This window comes from Cervus elaphus, chromosome 17 (assembly GCF_910594005.1).
Source record: "Cervus elaphus chromosome 17, mCerEla1.1, whole genome shotgun sequence".
Taxonomy (NCBI): Eukaryota; Metazoa; Chordata; class Mammalia; order Artiodactyla; family Cervidae; genus Cervus; species Cervus elaphus.
This window is the reverse complement of record NC_057831.1, coordinates 34,784,945-34,808,456: the sequence shown is the minus strand read 5'-3', so window position 1 is coordinate 34,808,456 and position 23,512 is coordinate 34,784,945. Positions and strand designations below refer to the sequence as shown.

The window sequence follows — 23,512 nt, the reverse complement described above, 5'->3', positions numbered from 1 at the left end:
TTACTCAGTCATGTCCGACTCTTTGTGACCCCATGGACTATAGCCTGCCAGGCTCCTCCATCCATGGGATTTTTCAGACAAGAATACTGGAGTGGGTTGCCATTTAGAGAGGTATCATCTGCATATCTGAAGTTGTTGATACTAGAATTATTATTATTCAGTTATTATTACACTAATAGTAAACCAGTAGCTCCTAAATACTTGAACTTTTTTTGAACATATTTGATCCTTAATATTTTGCTAAAAATAAAGAGAAGTTATACTTTTTAATGCCCAGTTCCATACCTGTGCTTTGTATCACATGGGGCAATCTATTGCAGCACTGGGTTTGCAGGGCAGCTCTGTTCTATTTACTGTGTACTGAAGCTGTAATTGAAACTGACCACCAAGAGGCTGGACTGTGGCCTTGTAACACATACTGAAAGATAACTCAAAGTTCTCTTAACTGAATTATAATTCACAGTATATTAATCACAATACATGATATCATTGGCTGGGCTTCCTGGTTGTCTCTAGTGGTAAAGAACTTGCCCGCCATTGCAGTACACAAAAGAGATGTGGGTTTTATCCCTGGGTCAGGAAGATGCCCTGGAGAAGGGCATGGCAATCCATTCCAGTATTCTTGCTTGAAGAATCCTATGGGCCGAAGAGTTTGGCAGGCTACAGTCCATTAGGTTGCAGAATCAGACATGACTGAAGCAACTTAGCTCACACAGATGTAATATCATAATTTTTGCTATTCTGTATCTTAAAAGGTGATATAACAGAATGTAATTACAACTGGTAATCATAGAAAACAGTACTTATTTATCAATATCAGTTCATTAACCTTCAGGTACTTTCTACTTTTTTATCAATCTTACTTCAGACACAAAGTTGTAACTCTTCAATAGTCATGATTCCAAAAGCCACTTAACTTCTAGAATTAGGGTTTGGAGACAGCTTATTGGCTAGAACCTAATTATGTACTTTTCATTTAGTATGAATAATCTTCAAAATAAGTTAGAAACTACACATTGTTTTCTATGTTTTTAAAAATTGCAGTTTTCCTTATTCAGACATTGTATCTCTACAATATCTTTATGCTACATAAAGCAGTTCTCCACAAGAACAAGAATCACTTCTTAGGAGGACTTAGATTTAAACCCAGAAGCCATAAACATTCCTATTCCACTTTGTTCTTGTGCAACTATAGTTGACCTTTGAAAAACACAATTTGCACTATGCTGGTCCATTATAGTTCTTTTTTTTCAAAATATTGAGGAATCGGGTGGAGAGGGAGGTGGGAGGGGGGATCGGGATTGGGAATACATGTAAATCCATGGCTGATTCATATCAATGTATGACAAAACCCACTGGAAAAAAAAAAAAAACAAGTAAAAAAAAATATATATATATATAGTTGGTCCTGCATATCCAGGATTCAGCCAACCCAAGATCGCAATACATTGTTGGTTGAATCCAGGGATGTGGAACTGATGAACTTGAAAGGCCAACTGTGGAATTTGAGCATACGTGGATTTTGATATTCACCCTCAGCCCTTGAACAAATCTCCTGCAGGTACTAAGGGAAAGTGGTACTTGATATCTGTCATACTCCAAACTTTGTTGTTTTGGTCGCTAAGTTGTGTCTGACTCTTTTGTGACCCTTTTTACTGTAGCCCACCAGGCTCCTCTGTCCATGGGATTTCCCAGGCAAGAATACTGGAATGAAGTTGCCATTTCCTTCTTCAGGGAATCTTTCTGACCCAGGGATCAAACCCAAGTCTCCTGTATTGGCAGACGGTTACTTTACCACTGAGCCACCAGGGAAGCCCATATTCAAACTCGTTTCTATTATTATTATTTCTGTCATCGCTGTTGTTTTAATTCTACTTGATATTTTTCTCTTCTTTCTCTATCTACCCTGAATGTACTGACCACTTTGAATAGTTCTGCTTAAGTAAGGCTCCACTCCAGAGATAAATATGAAAAGTGCTCCTTTGGGAATTTAATATGTAAACCTGTCATTTAGTATTAATAAGGTAGACTTCTTAGCACACAAGTTTAGTGTATGTGAAATTGTCATATGTTAATTTATTCAACAGTGACTTGGCGATATAAAGTTCACCAAGGGAGAGTCTCACCTTATTTGGTGTTATTTCTCCTTCTTTGGAACCAAAAGGAAGAGAATTTAGTGCAGTCTGAGGTAACTGCAAGGATTGGAGAGGAGATCCTGGGAGAGAAGGTGCACTAATACAGGCTTAAAGAATACATATAAATTAGCTGCATTATATCAAAATTCACATACATTCTGGGGAGGAGGAGAATTATGGGGAAAATAATGGCCAATGAGTGTGATAAGATATATGTAACCTATTCTGCACTACATGTTTTGTTTGTCTTGCAAAGCTAGCAAGACAAAAATATGACACGGTGGGCTGACGATAGACCCCTGGAATTCATTTATATAAAATAAGTCAGGTGATTTTTATGTATGTGTGAGTTTGTCAAGACATTTGGAAATCTTTGATTTTATGTAATATGAAAAATAAATTGAGTGTAAACCATCACAATGCCTTTTGTTGCCTCAAGAATGGAATCTGGGAAATTGCTTGATAAGTTTGATGTAGGCTTTACTAATCTTTCCTAAACTGATAAAGTTTTGTGTCTCTAAAGATTTACTCAAAGTCAAAATCTCCAACTCTTTTAGCTTTGAAAAGTGTTGGACTTTTACAGTTTCCTTACTGCTATGAATTATCCAGTAATATTAGGTATTGCCTTTATGTCAAGTTACAGCACAATAATTGATTTTCTGTTTGGAAAAACTACTTCCTAGGTTATACTTTCATAGCTAACACTTATTACACTTAGATTTCCGATCCTGAATGTTTTGAAAGGTAATGGGAATAGAAAATTCTTTTAAAACTATGTAATTGACTGTGGTTTGTATAACTTTTAGCATATCTTCAGTGCTATATATTACATTGTGGTTTTTATTTTAATAAACCCTTGGTGCTATATATGTAAAAAAAATGCATTTTATAATGCAAATTGAAGAAATTCTGAAGTTCTGTTTTTTTATAAATTTTCTTGTATGTTATGTCTATAAACCCTTTATATGTTCTCTTTGAGTGGTCATAAATTTTGCATACAGGTTCTTAAAATGATAACATCAAGTTTTAAGTATACCATATGATAATGAAATAGGATACATTTATGGTGGTAGTTTGGTTCTGAAAGATTAATCAAATTCTCTACATGATGTGGATCTGAAGCAAGACCTTGGTACTTTTGCAACTTATTATTCTGATATTTAAGGGAAAAGGGAAGGCAGAAAGTAGCATTGGGAAAAATTTATTTTCAAAAACACAATTTGCATCTCTAAAAACGATGCTTCGCATCTTATTAATTCTGTTATTCTATAAATATGAAACTTTTATTGTTGAAAATAAATCGATTTTAAAAAAAGAAAGGAGTTTCATAGTAAGGTAAGTCATTAGAACTTGAGTTTATGACTTTAGAAAGCATTATTGATTTAAGAGCAAATATAAAATAATAAATTACTCTGTGTACTCTTTCACTAAAGATACGTCCAATTAATTACAATATATAAAGTATACCTAATGTTTATATGTGGTTAGTCACTCAGTCCAGGCTCCTCTGTCCATGGAATTCTCCAGGCAAAAATACTGGTGTGGGTTGCCATGCCCTCCTTCAGGGGATCTTCTCAACCCAGAGATCAAACCCTGGTCTCCCTCATTGCAGGCAGTCTCTTTACCTGTTGAGTCACAAGGGAAGCCCAAGAATACTGGAGTGGGTAGCCTATCTGTTCTCCAAGAGATCTTCTGGACTCAGGAATTGAACCAGGATTTCCTACATTGCAGGTGGATTCTTTACCAGCTCAGCTACCAGGGAAGCCCATAGATAACTACAAAATATGTATCATAGATAACTATAAAGCATGCCTTGTGTCTAAAATAATACTTATAGAATACTGTCACCAATCAAGACATTAACCAGACTAAAATAATATAGCAAAACTCCCATTTTTAAATGAGTTTCATCTTTATAGATGAATTTGAAATAATTTAGTAACAATATTCTCCAGGGAATTAACAATTTTAAAAAGTTCTTTGATATCATATTAAGATAATTATTACTCAGAGATCAGATTTTATTTGACTTTAATTTGTTTTTCTTCTATAGTTCAACAGTTTCCAAATAAAATCACTTCCATGGAGTGGTGGATGAGGAGCTGGGAAATTTTTCCTGACCCCCAAAATAGAGAAATATAAAATAAAGAAAATGTTGAATATCGAAGTCTGTAAATATATCAGAGAATTGATGCCAACTCAATTGGAAAAGACTCTGATGCTGGAAAAATTGAAGGCAAAAGGAGAAGGGGGTGGCGAGGATGAGATGTTTGGATAGCATCACCAACTCAATGGACATTGGTTTGAGCAAACTCTGGGAGATAGTGAAAGACAAGGAAGCCTGGTATGCTATAGTCTACGTGGTTGCAAAGTATCAGATACAACTTAGCTACTAAACAACAAGGATATGATGAGTTGCCTGGAAGACTAGAGAAAAATATTCATATTAAAAAAAATTGGTTGATATCTGTTAAACAGAGGAAGATCAACCAGTTTATGAGATTTTCTAAGTTGAGAATCACTTTTTACAGTATCAGGGGACAATAAATAAAAAGTTGATCTTTATCTGTATAAAGTTTTTTTGACAATTCTGTGCCATCAACTTTTTGACAGCTTGAGTGCTCTGAGAAAGAAAGTCAGTTACACAATTAATTCAATCATAGCATAATTAAAATGTACAATATCTACAATTAAATGAACACTTATAAAGTCAAAAATATATACATGTGCACAAGCAGATTTTGGTATATATGTATGCATGTACATGGGATTTTAGACATTTTTTCCATATTTATTTATTTTTATTTTTGACTGTCTGGGTCTTCGTTGCTGCATGGGTGCCACTCTCTAGTTGTGGTATGCCGGCTTCTCATTGCAGTGGCTTCTCTTATTGCAGAGCGTGGGTTCTAGGGTACATGGGCTTAGTTGCATAGAAGCATGTGGAATCTTCTTGGACCCAGGGATCAAACCTGTGTCCCATGCATGATTCTTCATCACCAGAACACCAGGGAAGTCCTGCATGTGGGATTTTTTTAAATACTAATTTTTGAGTCACTCTTTGCTGAACCTCATTGCACTTTAATCTCTACATTCATTAATTCTGATTCTTTTTCTTACTGAAATAATCTTTAAACCAGATCTTAAGTGACAAATGAAAATAAAAGTAGAGAATGGGAGGGAGAAATGTGAATGACGTTAATAGCAGGCAGAAAAGTTACTGAACAAGGACAGTCAACTTAGTCGTTTCTTTTTAGGATTAAACAACTACTTTCAAAGTTTGTATGAACAGATTTGTAAGACCCAGAGGAATCGGGTGGAGAGGGAGGTGGGAGGGGGGATCGGGATTGGGAATACATGTAAATCCATGGATGATTCATATCAATGTATGACAAAACCCACTGGAAAAAAAAAAAAAAAGATACCTACTTTCTTTGAAAATTTTAGAGAAGGAAATTATAAATGTCCAGAGGAGTAGGGGTCCTTACTACTTAACCTTATTCCATAAAATTGTAAGCTAATATTTCACTGTTCCATCTTCAGTGAAAATAACTGAATAGATAAATACAAGAATATTTTAAATTTGAACCCTATTAAAAGATGATGCGGTATGAAGAAAAGAGCATTGGACCAGAAGTCAGGAGACTGAAATTCTACACCTTCTAGCTATGTGACACTTACAAAATTAATCTAGGTTTGAGCTCCCTAAATATTAAACAAGAATGTAAATAGATCTATAATGCTTTTTTAGCACTAAATTTGATTATTCTTTTGATTTTAGTATTGGATATGATTGTGCAAGGTTTTGTGGCTACATTATTAAACAAAAAAATATAAACAGTTTCTATTTCCTTTGAACACACTAGCCTCAAATATAGCCATTAAATCAATATTTGCACAATGAATTATGTTATCCTACTGTTATTTCTAGGTTTATGTTCTTATTGACATATTCTTTAGTAGTAATAATAGTTAGAATGCTTTCAGCTTCAAGAGAAAAACCTAATTCAAAGTTCATTAAACAGTCAAAGAAGGTTATTTTGTCGAACAAGAAATCTAAAGATAGTGAGTCTCCAGTGTTGATTAATTCAGAGAAATAATGACATCATATGAAGGTGGGTTTACTCAGTTTTTTTGTTCTTTGATTTCCCCGCAGCCAAGTTTCTTCCTATTTGCAGGGTACACCTATAGTTTCTAGCAATACATCAAGCCAAAACAACGGCGGTCTCCTTCCTATTTCTGTTTTAACCAGAGAGGAAACTTTTCTTTGAAGACTTCCACCGGACTTCCTGTCATTTCTTGGAGCTATATAGGAAAGCTAGCATCTGAACAAATTAGGCTACCCTGGTGGCTCAGATGGTAAAGAACCCGCAAGGGCGAGAGACTCAGTTTCAGTCCCTGGGTTGGGAAGATCCCCTGAGAAAGAAGTGGCAACCCACTCCAGTATTCTTGCCTGGAGAATCGCATGGACAGAAGCGCCTAGCAGGCTACATACAGTCCATGGGGTCACAAACAGTCAGACACGACTAAAGTGACTGAGCCTACAGGGAGTTTTTATGTTTGCTTTTGTTTTAAAGAGGCAGGAAACTATAAGCAAGGTGAAAAGACAGCCCTCAGAATGGGAGAAAATAATAGCAAACGAAGCAACAGACAAAGGATTAATCTCAAAAATATACAAGCAACTCCTGCAGCTCAATTCCAGAAAAATAAAATGACCCAATCAAAAAATGGGCCAAAGAACTAAACAGACATTTCTCCAAAGAAGACATACAGATGGCTAACAAACACATGAAAAGATGCTCCACATCACTCATTATCAGAGAAATGCAAATCAAAACCACAATGAGGTACCATTACACGCCAGTCAGGATGGCTGCTATCCAAAAGTCTACAAGCAATAAATGCTGGAGAGGGTGTGGAGAAAAGGGAACCCTCTTACACTGTTGGTGGGAATGCAAACTAGTACAGCCGCTATGGAGAACAGTGTGGAGATTTCTTAAAAAACTGGAAATAGAACTGTCATATGTCCCAGCAAACCCACTTCTGGGCATACACACTGAGGAAACCAGATCTGAAAGAGACACGTGAACCCCAGTGTTCATCGCAGCACTGTTTATAATAGCCAGGACATGGAAGCAACCTAGATGCCCATCAGCAGACGAATGGATAAGGAAGCTGTGGTACATATACACCATGGAATATTACTCAGCCGTTAAAAAGAATTCATTTGAATCAGTCCTAATGAGATGGATGAAACTGGAGCCCATTCTACAGAGTGAAGTAAGCCAGAAAGATAAAGACCATTACAGTATACTAACATATATATGGAATTTAGAAAGATATGGTAATGATAACCCTATTTGCAAAACAGAAAAAGAGACAAAGATGTACAGAACAGACTTTTGGACTCTGTGGGAGAAAGTGAGGGTGGGATGTTTCGAGAGAACAGCATCGAAACGTATATTATCTAGGGTGAAACAGATCACCAGCCCAGGATGGATGTATGAGACAAGTGCTCAGGGCTGGTGCACTGGGAAGACCCAGAGGAATCGGGTGGAGAGGGAGGTGGGAGCGGGGATCGGGATGGGGAATACATGTAAATCCATGGCTGATTCATGTCAATGTATGACAGAACCACTACAATATTGTAAAGTAATTAGCCTCCAACTAATAAAAATAATTGAAAAATAAATAAAAAAAAATAAAGAGGCAGGAAGGAGGTATGAATGAATACGAGGCAGACAGCCAACGTCTGTTATGATAATTTTTCATTTCTCTGATAAGACTAAGCATTATGTCAACTATTTCTTTTACGACCTGAACATATTTATCATAGCTGCTTAAAATCCTTGTTTGCTAATTCCAACATATGGGTCACGTGTGTGTGTTCAGTTGCATCTGACTCTGCGATCCCATGGACAGTAACCTACTGTGCTCCTCTGTCCATGGAATTTTCCAAGCAAGAATACTGGAGCGGGTTTTCATTTCCTACTCCAGGGGGATCTTCCTGACCCAGGGACTGAACCTATGTCTCTTGAATCTCCTGCATTAGAAGGCAGATTTATCACTGTGCCACCTGGTAAGCCCAATATATGGTCATCTCAGATGATCAACAGACTGTTTTTCTGCTTCTTCGTATGTCTGTTCATTTGAATATTTGTCATACATTGTGAATGGTATAGTTTTGAGAGTATGCATTTTATTGTCTTCCTTTAGAGAAAGAAGAGTGTTCTAGCAGACAGTTAATTTATAAGTAGACCAGATTGATTTTTTTGAGGTTTTTTTTTTTTTTTTTAAGTTTGAAACTCTCATTTCTCCCAGCACTATGAATATTCTATGTCATTGGCAAATGCTCTCCTATGTCTTCATAGGCACAAAAACTGCAACTTATGTTTTTAAGAGATTGCATCCAGGTTCAACACCCTGAAACCATCACAGTGGCAACTTGTATATTTATTGCTGTTTTAATTTTGCTCTTTGGTCCTTGGACATTTTTCTCTTTCCCTCCTGCACTATATGTTTAAGAATAAATGTGGTTATAGGAGCACGTCAAGGGTGTATATTGTCACCCTGCTTATTTAACTTATATGCAGAGTACATCATGAGAAACGCTGGGCTAGATGAAGCACAAGCTGGAATCAAGATTGTCGGGAGAAATATCAATAATCTCAGATATGCAGATGACACCACTCTTATGGATGGCAGAAAGTGAAGAGGAATTAAAAGTCTCTTGTTGAAAGTGAAAAAGGAGAGTGAAAAAGTTGGCTGAAAGCTCAACATTCAGAAAACTAAGATCATGGCATCTGGTCCCATCACTTCATGGGAAATAGATGGGGAAAGAGTGGAAACAGTGTCAGACTTTATTTTTTTGTACTCCAAAATCACTGCAGATGGTGATTGCAGCCATGAAATTAAAAGACGCTTACTCCTTGGAAGGAAAATTATGACCAACCTGGATAGCATATTTAAAAGCAGAGACATTACTTTGCCAACAAAAGTCTGTCTAGTCAAGGCTATGGTTTTTCCAGTGGTCATGTATGGATGTGAGAGTTGGACTATAAAGAAAGCTGAGCATCATAGAATTGATGCTTTTGAACTGTGGTGTTGGAGAAGACTCTTGAGAGTCCCTTGGACTGCAAGGAGATCCAAGCAGTCCATCCTAAAGGAGATCAGTCCTGGGTGTTCATTGGAAGGACTGATGCTGAAGCTGAAACTCCAATACTTCGGCCACCTCATGCAAAGAGTTGACTCATTGGAAAAGACCCTGATGCTGGGAGGGATTGGGGGCAGGAGGAGAAGGGGATGGCAGAGGATGAGATGGGTGGATGACATCACTGACTCGACGGACATGTGTTTGAGTAAACTCCAGGAGTTGGTGATGGACAGGGAGGCCTGGCGTGCTGCGATTCATGGAGTCACTGAGTCGGACATGACTGAGCAACTGAACTGAACTGAACTGAACTGATACTTTATCCAGTATTTCTCTGTATTCAGATAAGAGTAGAGTATAGGACAGTTTAGTCCAATGTGTTCCCAGAGGTCTCCTCAAATTAATTTTATTAACTACATCTGTGATAAGTGTGACAAAGGAAGGCATAGCATAGAAAAGAGGAACCTGTGTGTCTTTGAAATGGGGGTGGGGGGGAGTGGCGGGTACCAAATACAAAGATTTCCCTGAAGAAGTGATGTATTTTAAGGCGAGATATGAAGGTTGGTTAGCAACACTTTATCATACATATGCAAAGCTTCTGAGGCAGGATAGAGCTTGGCACATTTCAGGGCAAAAGCTTTATTATTTAAAACTTACAGACTGAGAAAAGCCCATACATCTCGATTTGACTTTATCTAAATGTTGCTTAATTTTCAATCATAAAGACTTAGTTGTCCTTTATAAGCAACAAGGCAAGTAAAAATATTACTGAGCAAATCTACCAAAGATTCATGAATTTCATGTAGAGAGGGTGATGTGTGCATGGATGTGCTCAGTGGAGATTATACTGTCTTTGTTTTCTGTTTGCAGTATTTAGGGGGATCAATGAATTACTGTATCAGGCCTCAGTATCTTACTCTTGTGTGTGTGTGTGAAGTTAGGGACTATCTTTTTTGATATAAAACACATTTCTTCAGTTTTCTGAAACAATAATAATTCAGAGTATTGGCAGACAGAGAGCTACATATGCCAAAGTGCGTGAATTGCATTATCTCATGAGCCTTACTAGTACAGGAATAGGAGAGCACCTGAACCTTGCTCTACCCTCTTGGTCTTATGGATTGTCTGTGCTAGCGGAAACTATGACTTTGTATTAGATACTTTTCTCCTTTTCTTATCAGTTACAGGGTGGATTCTTTTGAGGTAAATATTCCCAGAAATACATGGGTATTTTTGGCACAATCATAGTCTGTTGTTCAAAACCTTGGTTTTCAAAATATTTAATTATTGTAAACCCCAGGCACCGATAAATCAGAAATCCAGTGACTGTGGATGGCTCTGTTGGCCTGTGCAGCTGAGTAGCAGCCCTGCTTAATCGTCTATTTCACTAACAGCCTCCACCGAATGAAGGATGCTTTGATTACTGTGGTATTGCAGCTCGCTATTATTCATGTTGAAACAAAGCATTTCAAAATAAATCGATGTGCTTTTCATATGGGGAGGAATATTAGTTGTTATTTTTTTGCTATCAGTTACTAAGCAGTTAATAATCATGGTGAACCTCTCGAAGTCAGTGACAGAGTCCTCTTAATCTCTGAATCATCAATCACCCTTGCTCTGATAGACTCAATGTGGATGTCTTCTGTAATTGTGAAATGATACCATCATTCTCCCTCTTGTTGAAATTCAAGAAAGATCCAAACTTTTCAAGTATAAAACAAATGGCTACTTTTATCGTCTAAGTACACTTCTGCATATAGCCCATTCTTAACTAACTGAAATGGCAGTGATCTGTAGATATGTAAAGATTAATCTGTAATCCTCAGATCCTCAGTAATTTCCTGAAATTAGACACACAGACCTTTACGCAGATGTGATTTCTGAAAACTTTGGTTTCAGAAGCTTTGGTTTCTGAACGGTCTGATTTCAATCTTTATTGATGTTTACATACATGATTGAACACAGAGGTTCAAAGAAACAGCAATCTAATTAAAAGGAGTTATAAAACTGTTATTTTAATTATTATATTTTAATAGTGCTGGGGAATTTGGCACCATGGGTGGTGGTCCTGCCATACATAACAATTCACCTTCCAGAAAATTTTCTGTGCACAAATGAGAGTTACATACATAAATGATTACAAAGAATTATGTTTTGTTTATTAACTTTATTATTGCATTCATTTATTCAAATTCAATTATGCAGTTATTTACTGTGTCAGCCTAATATGAGTCGGACACCAGGTGAGTTCACAACTTAAAACCTGATAAATCTTTGAAAATTCTTTGATAACTAAAATAGTATTATACACACTATAAATTCTCATTTTTATATTTTATTTTATTCTTATTGTTCTAAGACACTAAAATAAAATTTTTAAAAAGCTAAGAATGATTGTATATTTCACTCCAAGTTGTATGTAATTAAAATGAATCAGTCATATCAGGTAAAATTTATTTTAAAAATGAAAATGTAAGTGATTCTTTGTAGTTACAGGTATTTTTTTTTCAGTTTTTCTTTTTGTTCATTTACTTGTTTGTTTTTCACATGAGATGTGGAATTTTTAGTGACTTAGAGCTCGAGTACGCTGCTTGCATTCACATCTCAGCTCTGCCCCTTGTTTGCTGTGTTGCCGTCAGCATGCACCTTAATATGAGCCTCTCTGAGACTCAGATCCCTCAACTGTGAGGTAAGAATTATAATACCGCAAAAGAGTTGTATGAGTACTAGACGGTTTGAAAGTGAAAGTGAAAATGAAGTCGCTCAGTCGTGTCCGGCTCTTTGCGACCCCACGGACTGACCGTAGCCTACCAGGCTCCTCCGTCCATGGGATTTTCCAGGCAAGAATACTGGACTAGGTTTCCATTTCCTTCTCCAGGAGATCTTCCAGACCCAGGGATTGAACCTGTGTCTCCCACATTGTAGGCAGACGCTTTACCGTCTGAGCCACGAGGGAAGTCTAAACTAAATGGTTTAGCATATATGTAATTCTGTGTGTGTGTGTGTGTGTGTATATATATATATATATATATATATATATATATATTAGGACTTCCCCGGTGACTAATAAGAAAAGCCTTATATATACATTATGTGGCTAGTAGGAAAAAAATCTTGTCCTGCTTATGTAGTTAGGTTGATTCACCTCAGGTCAACTTTTTTTTTGGGTGCAATCTGCAGTATTGTGGGATCTGAGTTTTCCCAGACCTGGGATCAAACTCATGCCCCCTGTATTGGAAGCTGGGAGTCTTAACCACTGAACTGCCAGGGAAGTCTCTCAAGTGAACTTCTTAATAGCTATTTAAATTTGAAAAATTCTCTGGGCCTGTTTACTCACATGAAAAATAAAGATACTATGTTTACCTCTTGGTCTTGTTCAGCATTTGAATAAATTAACACACATGAAGTGGTTTGCACAGTATTTGGCCCACAGTCAATCCTCAAAAAATGTTAGCTATGACTACTTATTATTTCATTATAAACATGAAGAGGGGATAGTAATTAATATCTTACCATTTGAAATGACAGTTATGATTAATGAATATACCTGTGAAGACAGGTAAACAATTTTGTGATCCAAAAATGTGTTTTCTTTACTGATTATCCAATGCTTTACAAATTGAATAATCATATTTGGATAAAATTAACCAATGCATTCTGTTTTATTTGCACCTTTACCTGATCTTGGTGGCAAGCTCCAAGACAGCTCTGTTCTTTTCACTTTAGGTTGCCGAGTGACCTTGTCATTTACTTCAGAGAATAATATACATAAAAGCTATTGAAACTGAGCAAAAGTCCTAAACTATTGTTTCATAAATTTCCTGAGCTATGAGATTAATTATCATTATTGTGTAGGTTCCTTGGTTCTAATGAATGGAAATAAATTTAGACAAACTCATTAAAAATGACCATTTTCATAAACTCCTTTTATAATATTTTTATATCTGCCTCGTAAGCACATGTGAAAAACTGTTAATCTTTTCTTTATACACACCTTTAATTAAAGTGTGTGAAAGTATTTTTGAAATGCATAGTTTTAAAATAATTGTTGATTAGCAAGTAGAACAAAATAGTTTTCCACATATTGCTGTACTAAATAATGATTATTTGATAAGCATGCTCATTGCATATGGAGTTATACACCTTACATTTACTTCACTATTTTCACATAAGCTCTTATACATACTAGTCTTTCTTAATCCACAAAATGGCTTAATACACAGTTGATTGATTTAGTAATTTAAAACAATAACTACCAAAGGTATTTTATCCCAATTTTTGCTTTCTTAATGTTTTCTTTCCAGGTAATTTTTAAATGTATTTTCAGACAACCCCTACATGAAATTTCTCTTTCAGTGATTTCTTTTGGCTTTCAATATTTTTGAAAGGGTTAACTAACTGTAAACATATTGCTATTGTGTGTAAATTGAATTTCAGTTGGAGAAAAAAAAAAGCACATTTTGAAAGTGATTCTCATTTAATCTTACTACTGCTACATATAAAATTAAACCATTTAATAATTTTGACAAAAGGTTTTAGAATTTTCAGACTAATATGAGGAAACAATGAGAGTCACAAAGAAGTTTTTTCCAGCTCACTCCTAACATTGATCAGCAGGTTGGTAAATACTGCTCTGAATATGCTACATAATAATTTTTGTTCTTTTTTTTTTTTTCCTGTTAGGAACCTTTCCCTGAAATTAGCGAAAGATGTTGATCAGGAAGCCAGGTGTTCACATATCAGGGGAGTGCCTAGCAGTCCATCTGCAGATTGGCCCCTGCCAAGTGTTGAAGAAAATGGAGGCATAGATTCTCTGCCATTCAGACTGATGTTACAGGACTGCACAGCCGTCAAGACATTATTATTAAAGATGAAGAGAGTTCTTCAAGAGGTAATGATCTGCTGTAAGATTAATGTTTTACTGCTGGTAGATAGTGAAGTCTATAGACCTGGTTAGTCTCTTTTCTATCAATAATTAACTGCATAACGCTGGGCAGGGGTCAGCTATTCCCTTGGAACTTAGCCTTTCTCATATGTCAAATGAAGTGTTTGTAGTTCGGTTTTATACGGTACTCTTCAACTAAAAGATTCTAAGATTCTGCGGAGAAACTGAAAAGAGAATAAACTGATACCTAGTCTTGGGAAGGTTGGATAAAGAAAAATGGGCATCAGCTATTGTTATGTTTATATATTATTAAAAGCTGTTTAGAGACCTTTCAACAGGATTTCACTTTGATATCGAGATGTTATATGACACCATAAAACTGGTTTGGTCATTTTTTTCAAATAACAATTAATCTAGTAAAATCAGTCTGAATGTTTGACTGATTTTGCCTATTGAATATAGCTGCCCTCTTGCAGGCTATGCTCAATTAGATAATGAACTAGTTAGTGAAATACTCGGGGAAGTCTTTCATCTTTACATCCAAGAATCAACCACTGTTTAGGATTCAAGTTTGTTATGGTTTTATTTTTATAATTGCAAGTTATTTTCTTTAGAGAATTTCTATAAAAGTGTACACAATATTAAGTCAAAGATGTGAAATGAAAGGACCAAAATTTTAAATAACTTTCCTCTAGTCAGTCTGAATTCAGAACAACAGTCTGGGATATCTGACTCCCAATGTGACTTTTTATTATATCCTATTATTATTTAATTTATTTCTCATTATTTATAAAGGATATTAATAAATAGTGTGAGAACAGAGAAATGTAACTGTTTAGTATGACTGGCATTATGGCTCCTTATAATGATGACCACTTGCACTTCCTTTTCTAACAATGACAATAATAATAACACTAGCAGCTACCACTAGAGGCCAGAATTGAATCAAGGAAAGGAAAAAACTTAACAAATGATTGTTACAGACTACAGGGGACATCCAGTCATGTATTCATATTAGCTATTAAAGTAAAAACTGGAAGAAATCTCTGCATTCTGTACCAGCTTATACCACCAGGGTAGTCTTTGTGTCTGGAATCTGTGCAGTTGTGCTTAGAAGTGGTGTGTTAAGCAGTTAAGCACAGACATTAAAAAAGTTAAATTATATATATTTAAAATGAAAAAAATTGTATTTTTAAAAGGTAATTAGTACTCAAAGCTCTACATTTCCTACTAACTTTACTATATTTTCCGTTTAATTATACTTGTGAGCTTATTTACATATTTACATCTATTGAATCTTTATGTGGAAATAGTTTATAATAGTGCCGTACATATTTCCCAATTGTAGATTTATCTAAGTCACTTTGGTAGCTTGAAATCAGCCATAGGGGAGTCTTATGCTACAGAAATTGGCATACACTACAAGGTAGGGCTTTTTAATTTGTGTGTGTGTGTCTGTGTGTGTGTTCAGTTGCTCGGTCGTTTCCAACTCTTTGCAAACCCATAGACTCCTCTGTCCATGGAATTTTCCAGGCAAGAATACTGTAGTGGGTTTCCATTTCCTTCTCCAAGGGATCTTTCCCACTCAGGGATCGAACTTGTGTCTCCTGCTTCTCCTGCATTGAAGGCAGATGCTTTACCTCTGTGCCACCTGGGAAGCCCTAAATTTTGATGAGCTGCTGTTAAATATTTACCAGCACACCACTATATGTATGACTATATAGTTTCTATATTGACAGCGTAAGTGTTTTTCTGCTCTACTCCAGGCTCCCTGACCATTTGCTTGACGTATAGTCTGAACCTCTTTGAACAAGGCAAACTTAGTAACTGCTGTTATACTAAAAGATATTAATCTCAAAGTCTGTAACCTTCAAGTATTCAGTTTTCAACCTCTCTGGTCTGGATTTTAATTTTAAAAAATCAATACAAGTGAAAGGGAAGTAAAAAAACAACTTGACAGGAAGAGTCAAGGGGCTTTCTTAGGGTACTTAATTTTATAATTTAAAAATATGCAGTGATATTCACTATAAAGTCAATATTCAGAGTATAATGAGATTGTTTTCTTTACTTCTGTTTTTCTTTATAAAAGAATATTTGAAAAAACTGAGGAGAATTGATTTTTAAAATTGCTATAAAAGTAAAATGAGCAATAATTATATCTGTTTATTAAACCTATTCAGAAATGAGGGAGTCTTACTCTTTATGGTCAGCAAGAAAAGCAATATTATTGTATGATTAGCATTGACATCTGTTCTAGTAAAAAGATATTCATAATAGATGTCTTGAAAGAAGACTGAAATATTCTCTAAGCCAGGAATTTTTAAATGGTAATTTACATTTCATTGAATTTAAGTTTAATTCCAACTAATCATTTTAGATTAATAATACCTTTTTACTATAGACAAGTAGTTTATTTCTATTGACCTATTTGTATGATGCTTACTCATCCATGTATACAGATAATTTTTAACTGAAGAAGATCCCAATTATTTTAAGATAAAAAAGTCATTAGTGAGTTTAGTATATTATACTAGAAACCTCTCCTATTTGATATTTTTCTTAATGCTGCTCTGTTGACATCTTAGATTTTAATTCTGAGATAGGTCAAATGTGCATCATCTGACATTTGACTCACACTACCTATTTAACTCCCTCCTTTGGACATCATTTGCTATTACAACCCCGAACATCAGTGCCTTCATTTAAAATGGAATAAAAGAAAAAAAGACTCACTTTGGACCCTAAGAAATTCTATTTTTTTTTAAGTATTAATGATTTTTTTAAAAGTTTCTCTCTTATAACAAGGAAGAACCGTATAATTTTTTTCTTCCTTTTTTGGTTATATTTTTTTCACATAATCCCATTACTTGTAATAAAAGAAAATATTTAATACAGTTATCTACAGAAATAGTTTTTGTTCTGATGTTTCCTTTCAGTTTGGGCTTCCCTCTTGGCTAAGACAATAAAGAATCCACCTGCAGTGTGGGAGACCTGGGTTGGATCCTGGCTCTGGAAGATTCCCTGGAGAAGGGCATGGCAAAGGACTCCAGTATTGTTGCCTGGATAATTCCATTGACAGAGGAGCTTGGCGGTCTACAGCCCATGGGATCACAAAGAGTCCAACGCAACTGAGCGACTGACACTTTCATTTTCACACTTTGCGTTTACTCTGTTCTGTTTTTGTTATTCTCTTATTATAAAATTTATTTGTGCTGTTTGGTTACTGGCCAAGAAAACTAATTGGAAGGGATTTTAGGTGCAATGTATAGTTTCTAGTAAGGTAACAGTTGGTAAGAATGTTTATGGGGCTTCCCTGGCTGTTTAGTGGTGAAGATGCTGCGCTTTCACTGCAGGTTCTACGGGATCAAAACCTGTCAGAGAACTAAGATCCAACATTCCACGCAGCCAAAAATAAGTAAATAAACAAAGCAAGAATGATTATCCAAAAAATAAAAAAGAAGAATGATTATCCAAGGATGTTTGCAATGCCCCTCCACCCAACACCATGGGCTTTTTAATTTAACAAATAAGTATTGGGAATGTGCTTAGCAAATTTCCTGAATCATATAGGACATTTCTTTAAAGTTAGATGAGTGTTAAACAAATTAAAAAAAATGATCAGACAAATCTAACAGTAAGATTAAATTAGTGAAAATCAGGGAAGTATTTGTTTGAAAATCAGTGTAATTTACAAGCTTGTTTGGTTGACATGAACATTTGGGTTTGCCAGTGAAGAGCTCTTTCCTATTTTCCCTTTTTTTTCTCAATTATCTAGTAAATTGAACTAATTTATTATCTTTTAGAGACAATAATGGGAAACTTTCAAGGATAATTTTAAGTATGGACTTCTTATATTTTGTGTGTTTTAAATATGATATATAAATATGTAACATAATTTGGAGTGTTTTGAACTTCACCATAAATCATTGTTCAGTGGGAAATTTTTAAAGAGTTTTTTGTTTTAGCACATTTTGTTGAAATGATTTCAAAGGTTACAACAGCAATTTTGTAAACTGACATTTTTCTATCAGAAAATCCCACAGCAAATGAAAAGCCTATAGAATAGGAACTGTGACAATGGATAATTAAAAAGGAGAAAGTCACTGTGGAGAATCATAAACTTTTAGAGTGAATTTTCAGAGAAAATTCACTGAAAGCAAGCAATTACCCATGTAAATCTAGGTGACAACCTAATAATTAGACTGCTTTTTATCTTTTGAAAATAAAATTACAAGTTTCTGCTACCTGCTTTATTTTTATTTATTTTACTTAAACAAAAATTTGTTTAAGATGTAAACTGGAAAAAAAGCTAGACCATGAAAACTACAAATGCAAGAAAACTAGAGTGACAGTACCCATGTCAGGCAGATATAAAGATATCAGTAGAATCAGTGCTGTATTTCATAATGATAAGAAGTCATTTCATCAGGAAGACGTGACAGTCATACCCGTGGATGTTCTATTTATGTAACTTGTAAATATGTGTTGCAAAATCTGACAGAACTAAATGAAGAACTAGGCAAGTTCACAATCATAGTTGAAGATTATAGCTCTCTTTTCTCAAAAATTGATAAAACAACCAAAAATCAGAGTTTCAGAAGATTGAACATTTTTAATCTTTTAATAATGGTTAACTGAATTGTGTATGTCAGAATTATACCAGTTTTTCAGTATATGTGGAACACCACCAAGATAGTATATGCTGAATCAGAAATATCTCAATAAATTTCAGAGGTAGACATCTATCTATGCAATATAATTTGGAGAACAGTGGAATTAAAGTAAGAATTAAATTAAAGTAAGAATTAAATTAACTAGAAAAACAGCAAATATTTGGATATCAAACAGCAAACTTTTGTATACCCCATAGATCAATTAAAGATCAGGAAGATTTTAAAATGTTACAAATGAGATGATAATAATAATATGATAAATCAAAATTTGTGGGACATAGTTGAAATATGCTTGGAGAGAAATTTAGAACTTTAAAAATTTCTTTTAAAGCATTAAAGTGCCATAATTAATTATCTAATTTTCTCTTTAAGTATCTAGGGAGAAAAATAGTAAATTAATCTCTAAGGAAGTAATAGAAATAAATATGAAAATCAAAATTCATGGAATTGAAAACAGACAAATAATATAAAATTTGCATAGTAATCAGATTGGTTTTTTGAGATGTTTAAAAAAATGCCCTAGAAGAAAAAAAATTAAACAAGTAATATAAATTACTAATAGCAGCAAAAAATTTAAGGAGGAAAGGGAATGGCTACCCGCTCAGTGCTCTTGCCTGGAGAATTCCATGAACAGAGGAACTTAGAGGTCTACAGTCCACGGGGATTACAAACAGCAAACATCACTGAGTGCCTAACACACACACACACACACACACACACACACACAATCACTACAAATCTTATGGGATTTAAAAGGATAATAAGGGATTCTTATAAACAGTAATATGGCAATAAGTGGGCTTCATTTGTGGCTCAGCTGGTAAAGAATCTGCCTGCAATGCAGGAGACCTGGGTTTGATCCCTGGGTTGGGAAGATCCCTTGGAGAAGGGAAAGGCTACCCACTCCAACATTCTGGCCTGGAGAATACCATGGACTGTATAGTCCATTGGATCACAAAGAATCAGACATGATTGAGTGACTTTCACTTTCACTATGGGGTGAAGATCACAAATCCCTTGTCAAATACAACTTTCCATAATGACCAAGAATAAACTAAAAATCAGGATTGTCCAATTTCCATTAAAGGGATGTATTTTATTATTATTAAAAAAAAACCCATAAAATCTAAGTCCAGGAGATTTCACTGGTGCATTCTGTCAAATATTTAAGAAAGACGTAAGACTAATATGCAAAAAAGTTAAGGAAATAGAGAAACAGAATATTCTACTCAGCTGTTCGATGTGGCACACATAAGACTATTTATAATAATCTTGCAAAATCTTTATAGGTAAAAGGAAATCACAGAAAAAAATTCTCATATATGCATGTATATATATGTATATATATATATGTGTGTGTATATATAGAGAGAGAGAGATGTGAAAGTCTTTTAAAAGTTATTATACAAAATTAGGCAATGTAAAAATATATGTATGACCTAATTTGTTCTGTTTCAAGAGCACAAAATTTGTTTAGCATTCAATAACCAGTGTGATTGGCTATATTAATAAGCTAAAAAAAGGAAAATATGTGATCATATTAATAAATAAAGAAAACACATTTCAAAAGATTGAATATCGGTCTATTGTTAAAAAAAAGAAAAACTCAACACACTAGTAGTAAAAGGGAACTTCTATTCTTACAGCTAATATCCATACTTAATGAGGCAAAACTGAAGCTTCTAGCTAATACTATTAGCAAAGGAAGAATCTCCACTCTCTCTCCTTTTAATGAGCATTGTGCCAGATGTTCTAAATAGAAATAGGCAAGAAAAGGCATTAAAAAAACCCTAAATATTAGGAAGAAAAGATAAAACTACCTCTGTAAGGAGATACATGATTGTTTATATAGATATCCCTAAGGAATTTATGAAAAAGTTAATAATAAACCTAGTAAGAATAATAAGTTCATCAACAAGTTAAAGAATACAAAGATAAAAGGTTATAATAATATTATCATTGTTCCATAGCAAATTGTCTAGTGGACTAAAAGATACATTTGCTGTCTCATATTTTTTGTGGTCAGTAATTTGAGAGCTGTGTGTATACTGCTCCTGACTGGAGACCTTTCATGAGGTTATAATTGAGATGTCAGCTATGACTGCAGTCATGTAAGTGTGACTTATTTGCAGGTTAATGTAATGTGGCAGGAAGGTTTGGGCTTCCCAGATGGTGCTAGTTGTAAAGACCTCCCTGACAACATAGGAGACCTAAGGGACGTGGGTTCAATCAATCCCTGGGTCAGGAAGATCCCCTGGAGTAGGAAATAAAACCCACTCCAGTATTCTTGCCTGGAGAGTCTCATGGATAGAGGAGCCTTGCGGGCTGCAGTCTGTGGGTTCTCATGGAGTCGGAAACAAGTGAAGCTACTCAGCATGGCAGGAAGGTTCAGTTTTTCACTACTGGTGGCCAGAACCTGACTCCCTTACCATGTCGGCCGCTTCATTGAATGACATGGCAGCTGCTTTACACCAGAGTATGCAGTCCAAGAGAGAGAGAATAAGACAAAATAAATATCTTTATAACCTAATCTCAGAAGAAACATGCCATCACTTTTGTAAAATGTATTGGTTACGCGAGGGCTTCCCAGTGGTGTAGTAGTAAAAAAATCCACCTGCCAATGTAGGAGACACAGAAGACCCAGGTCTGATCCCCCGGTCAGGAAGATCCCCTGGAGGAGGAAATGGCAACCCACTCCAGTATTCTTGCCTGGAAAATGTAAGAGGAGCCTGGTGGGCCACAGTCCCTGAGACTGCAAAGAGTCATACATGACTGTGTACACACACACACACATTGACTAGAAAGACCGACCTTGATTCAGTGCGGGAGGGCACTTTACAAAGGTCTGGATACCAGGAAGTAAGGAACATTGTTACTGTTCTCATCCAAACTAGTAATACCATAATCCACCTTTTCGCTTTCAATGATCCATTTCTCAGAGTTTGTACTCAAAGTATAATATAGCCCTTACCCCCTCCAAAGGCCACCCAAAGTATCATTCTATTACAGCATAAATTCAAAATACAGAATCTCATTATGTAAAACTTGTGCAGTTGTAGATAAGCCTTAAGTACAACAACCAGAGTACAGTTCTCCATTTGAAGATCTATGAACTAATGCATAAGCTAGTAGTTCCTTGATTAGGATTAAAAACCCGGAAAAAATTCTCCATGGTTTTAGTTCCATCCTCTGTACTCTTGATTCTACCCTTCAGGTCATCTTTCTTTTATTATAATGTTAGCACATGCTTGCAGCTGAATAGTTTTCTCATCCTTATTTGTGTTTGTGTACATTGGTATCCAAAGGCCTCTTATAATTTTGTACTGTTTCTGTCCCTTTAAATCCAAACTGCACAGTGTTTCTGTGAATATAACTCTTAAATTCTTTATAGATCTCTTGTGAACTTTATTAGGGATTCACTCCATTAGACAAAAACCATACCCATAAATCTCTTCAAGATAAGCGCTTCTTTAACTTGAAATAGCTTATGGACAACCCCTTAAGTTTTAAAATTTCTAATTGTTAAGTTGAGAGCATCTGTGAGACATACTAAAGGTATCCCAAAAAGTACCTTTTGTCTGACTGAACTAGGTTCTCTGCAGCGCTATTTTTCACCTTTCAGAATAGCTCTGCATCTAGCAAATAAATTTGTAAAGTAATAAAATATGTTTACGTCTGGATTGGTATAGTTTGTTGCATGAACTTACATTTTTATCAAAGTTTATCAAATTGTACACTTAATATGACAACACATTGAATGTCATCATACTGATTGCACCACAGCCAATGCTTCCATTTTGTGGAATTTCTCTTCTTCCCTTGGAAGACCTGTAAGTGAACCATGCCCATGCCCATTTATTATATAGACTAAGTTAGGGCCCTATTGTCAATTCTTACCAAATGTTATTAGAGTTCATTTTTTTCTCAATTTTATAATAACATAAGTAAAAAATCAACAACAACAGAAAAACAGTGTAACCCTGTTTTCATATAAGGCCATAGATCAGGGAGTATACTTTCCTTGTATACTCTCTGAAGAAGCCTTTAGTTTAGATAAGAGCATAAGTTAGATTCACTAAGAATAAATAGGTTTCTAAAAAAGAATGCTCTACCTACATGAGGCTTACCTCTTTATGAGACTATAAACTTGGTTTGAAAAATAGATAAGGGGAGGGAAGCATATTTCCATGACTCTTTTGCTATTTAAGCAACATTAACTTTCAACAGTCCTCTGGGAGAAATTAGAGAAGATACAGAAAAATTCTTTCCTAATTTCTAGCCTCGTTTCACCCACAAAGTCCCACTGAAGAAGGGTATATTAGAATGGTAAAAATTACAGTTGTTTAAAATCATTGAGATGGGATTCTCATTTCTACTGCTTAATAGCTACTGCAAGTTAAGGTTTTTGAGTCTCCATTCTGTTATATGCAGCATTACCAACAATTTTATAGGGTTATTTGGACAATTAAACAGTAAAATGTATATAATAAGTTATCACAGTGAAGTGTGCAGTAAATACCCTTGAACATGAGCTACTAAAATGATCTCATTCATTTGTATGATTAATACTATGGCAACATGGTAGAATGTATTTGAGATTTCTTAAACTTGTAAATATACTAGTAAATGTTTTTAGTAGAAAAATATGTTGTATTTATTGAATGATAATTCA

General features: G+C 35.1%; 1 protein-coding gene across 5 annotated transcripts in view; it reads left to right on the top strand.

Annotated features, from left to right (window-relative positions):
• CCSER1 (coiled-coil serine rich protein 1) overlaps window positions 1-23,512 on the top strand; it is a 1,392,355-nt gene that overhangs the window by 499,125 nt on the left and 869,718 nt on the right. For all 5 annotated transcript variants that reach the window (XM_043871183.1, XM_043871185.1, XM_043871184.1 and 2 more), the window contains one exon: window positions 13,966-14,173. In XM_043871183.1, coding sequence (XP_043727118.1) covers window positions 13,966-14,173 — 208 coding nt within the window. The remainder of the gene's footprint in view (window positions 1-13,965; window positions 14,174-23,512) is intronic.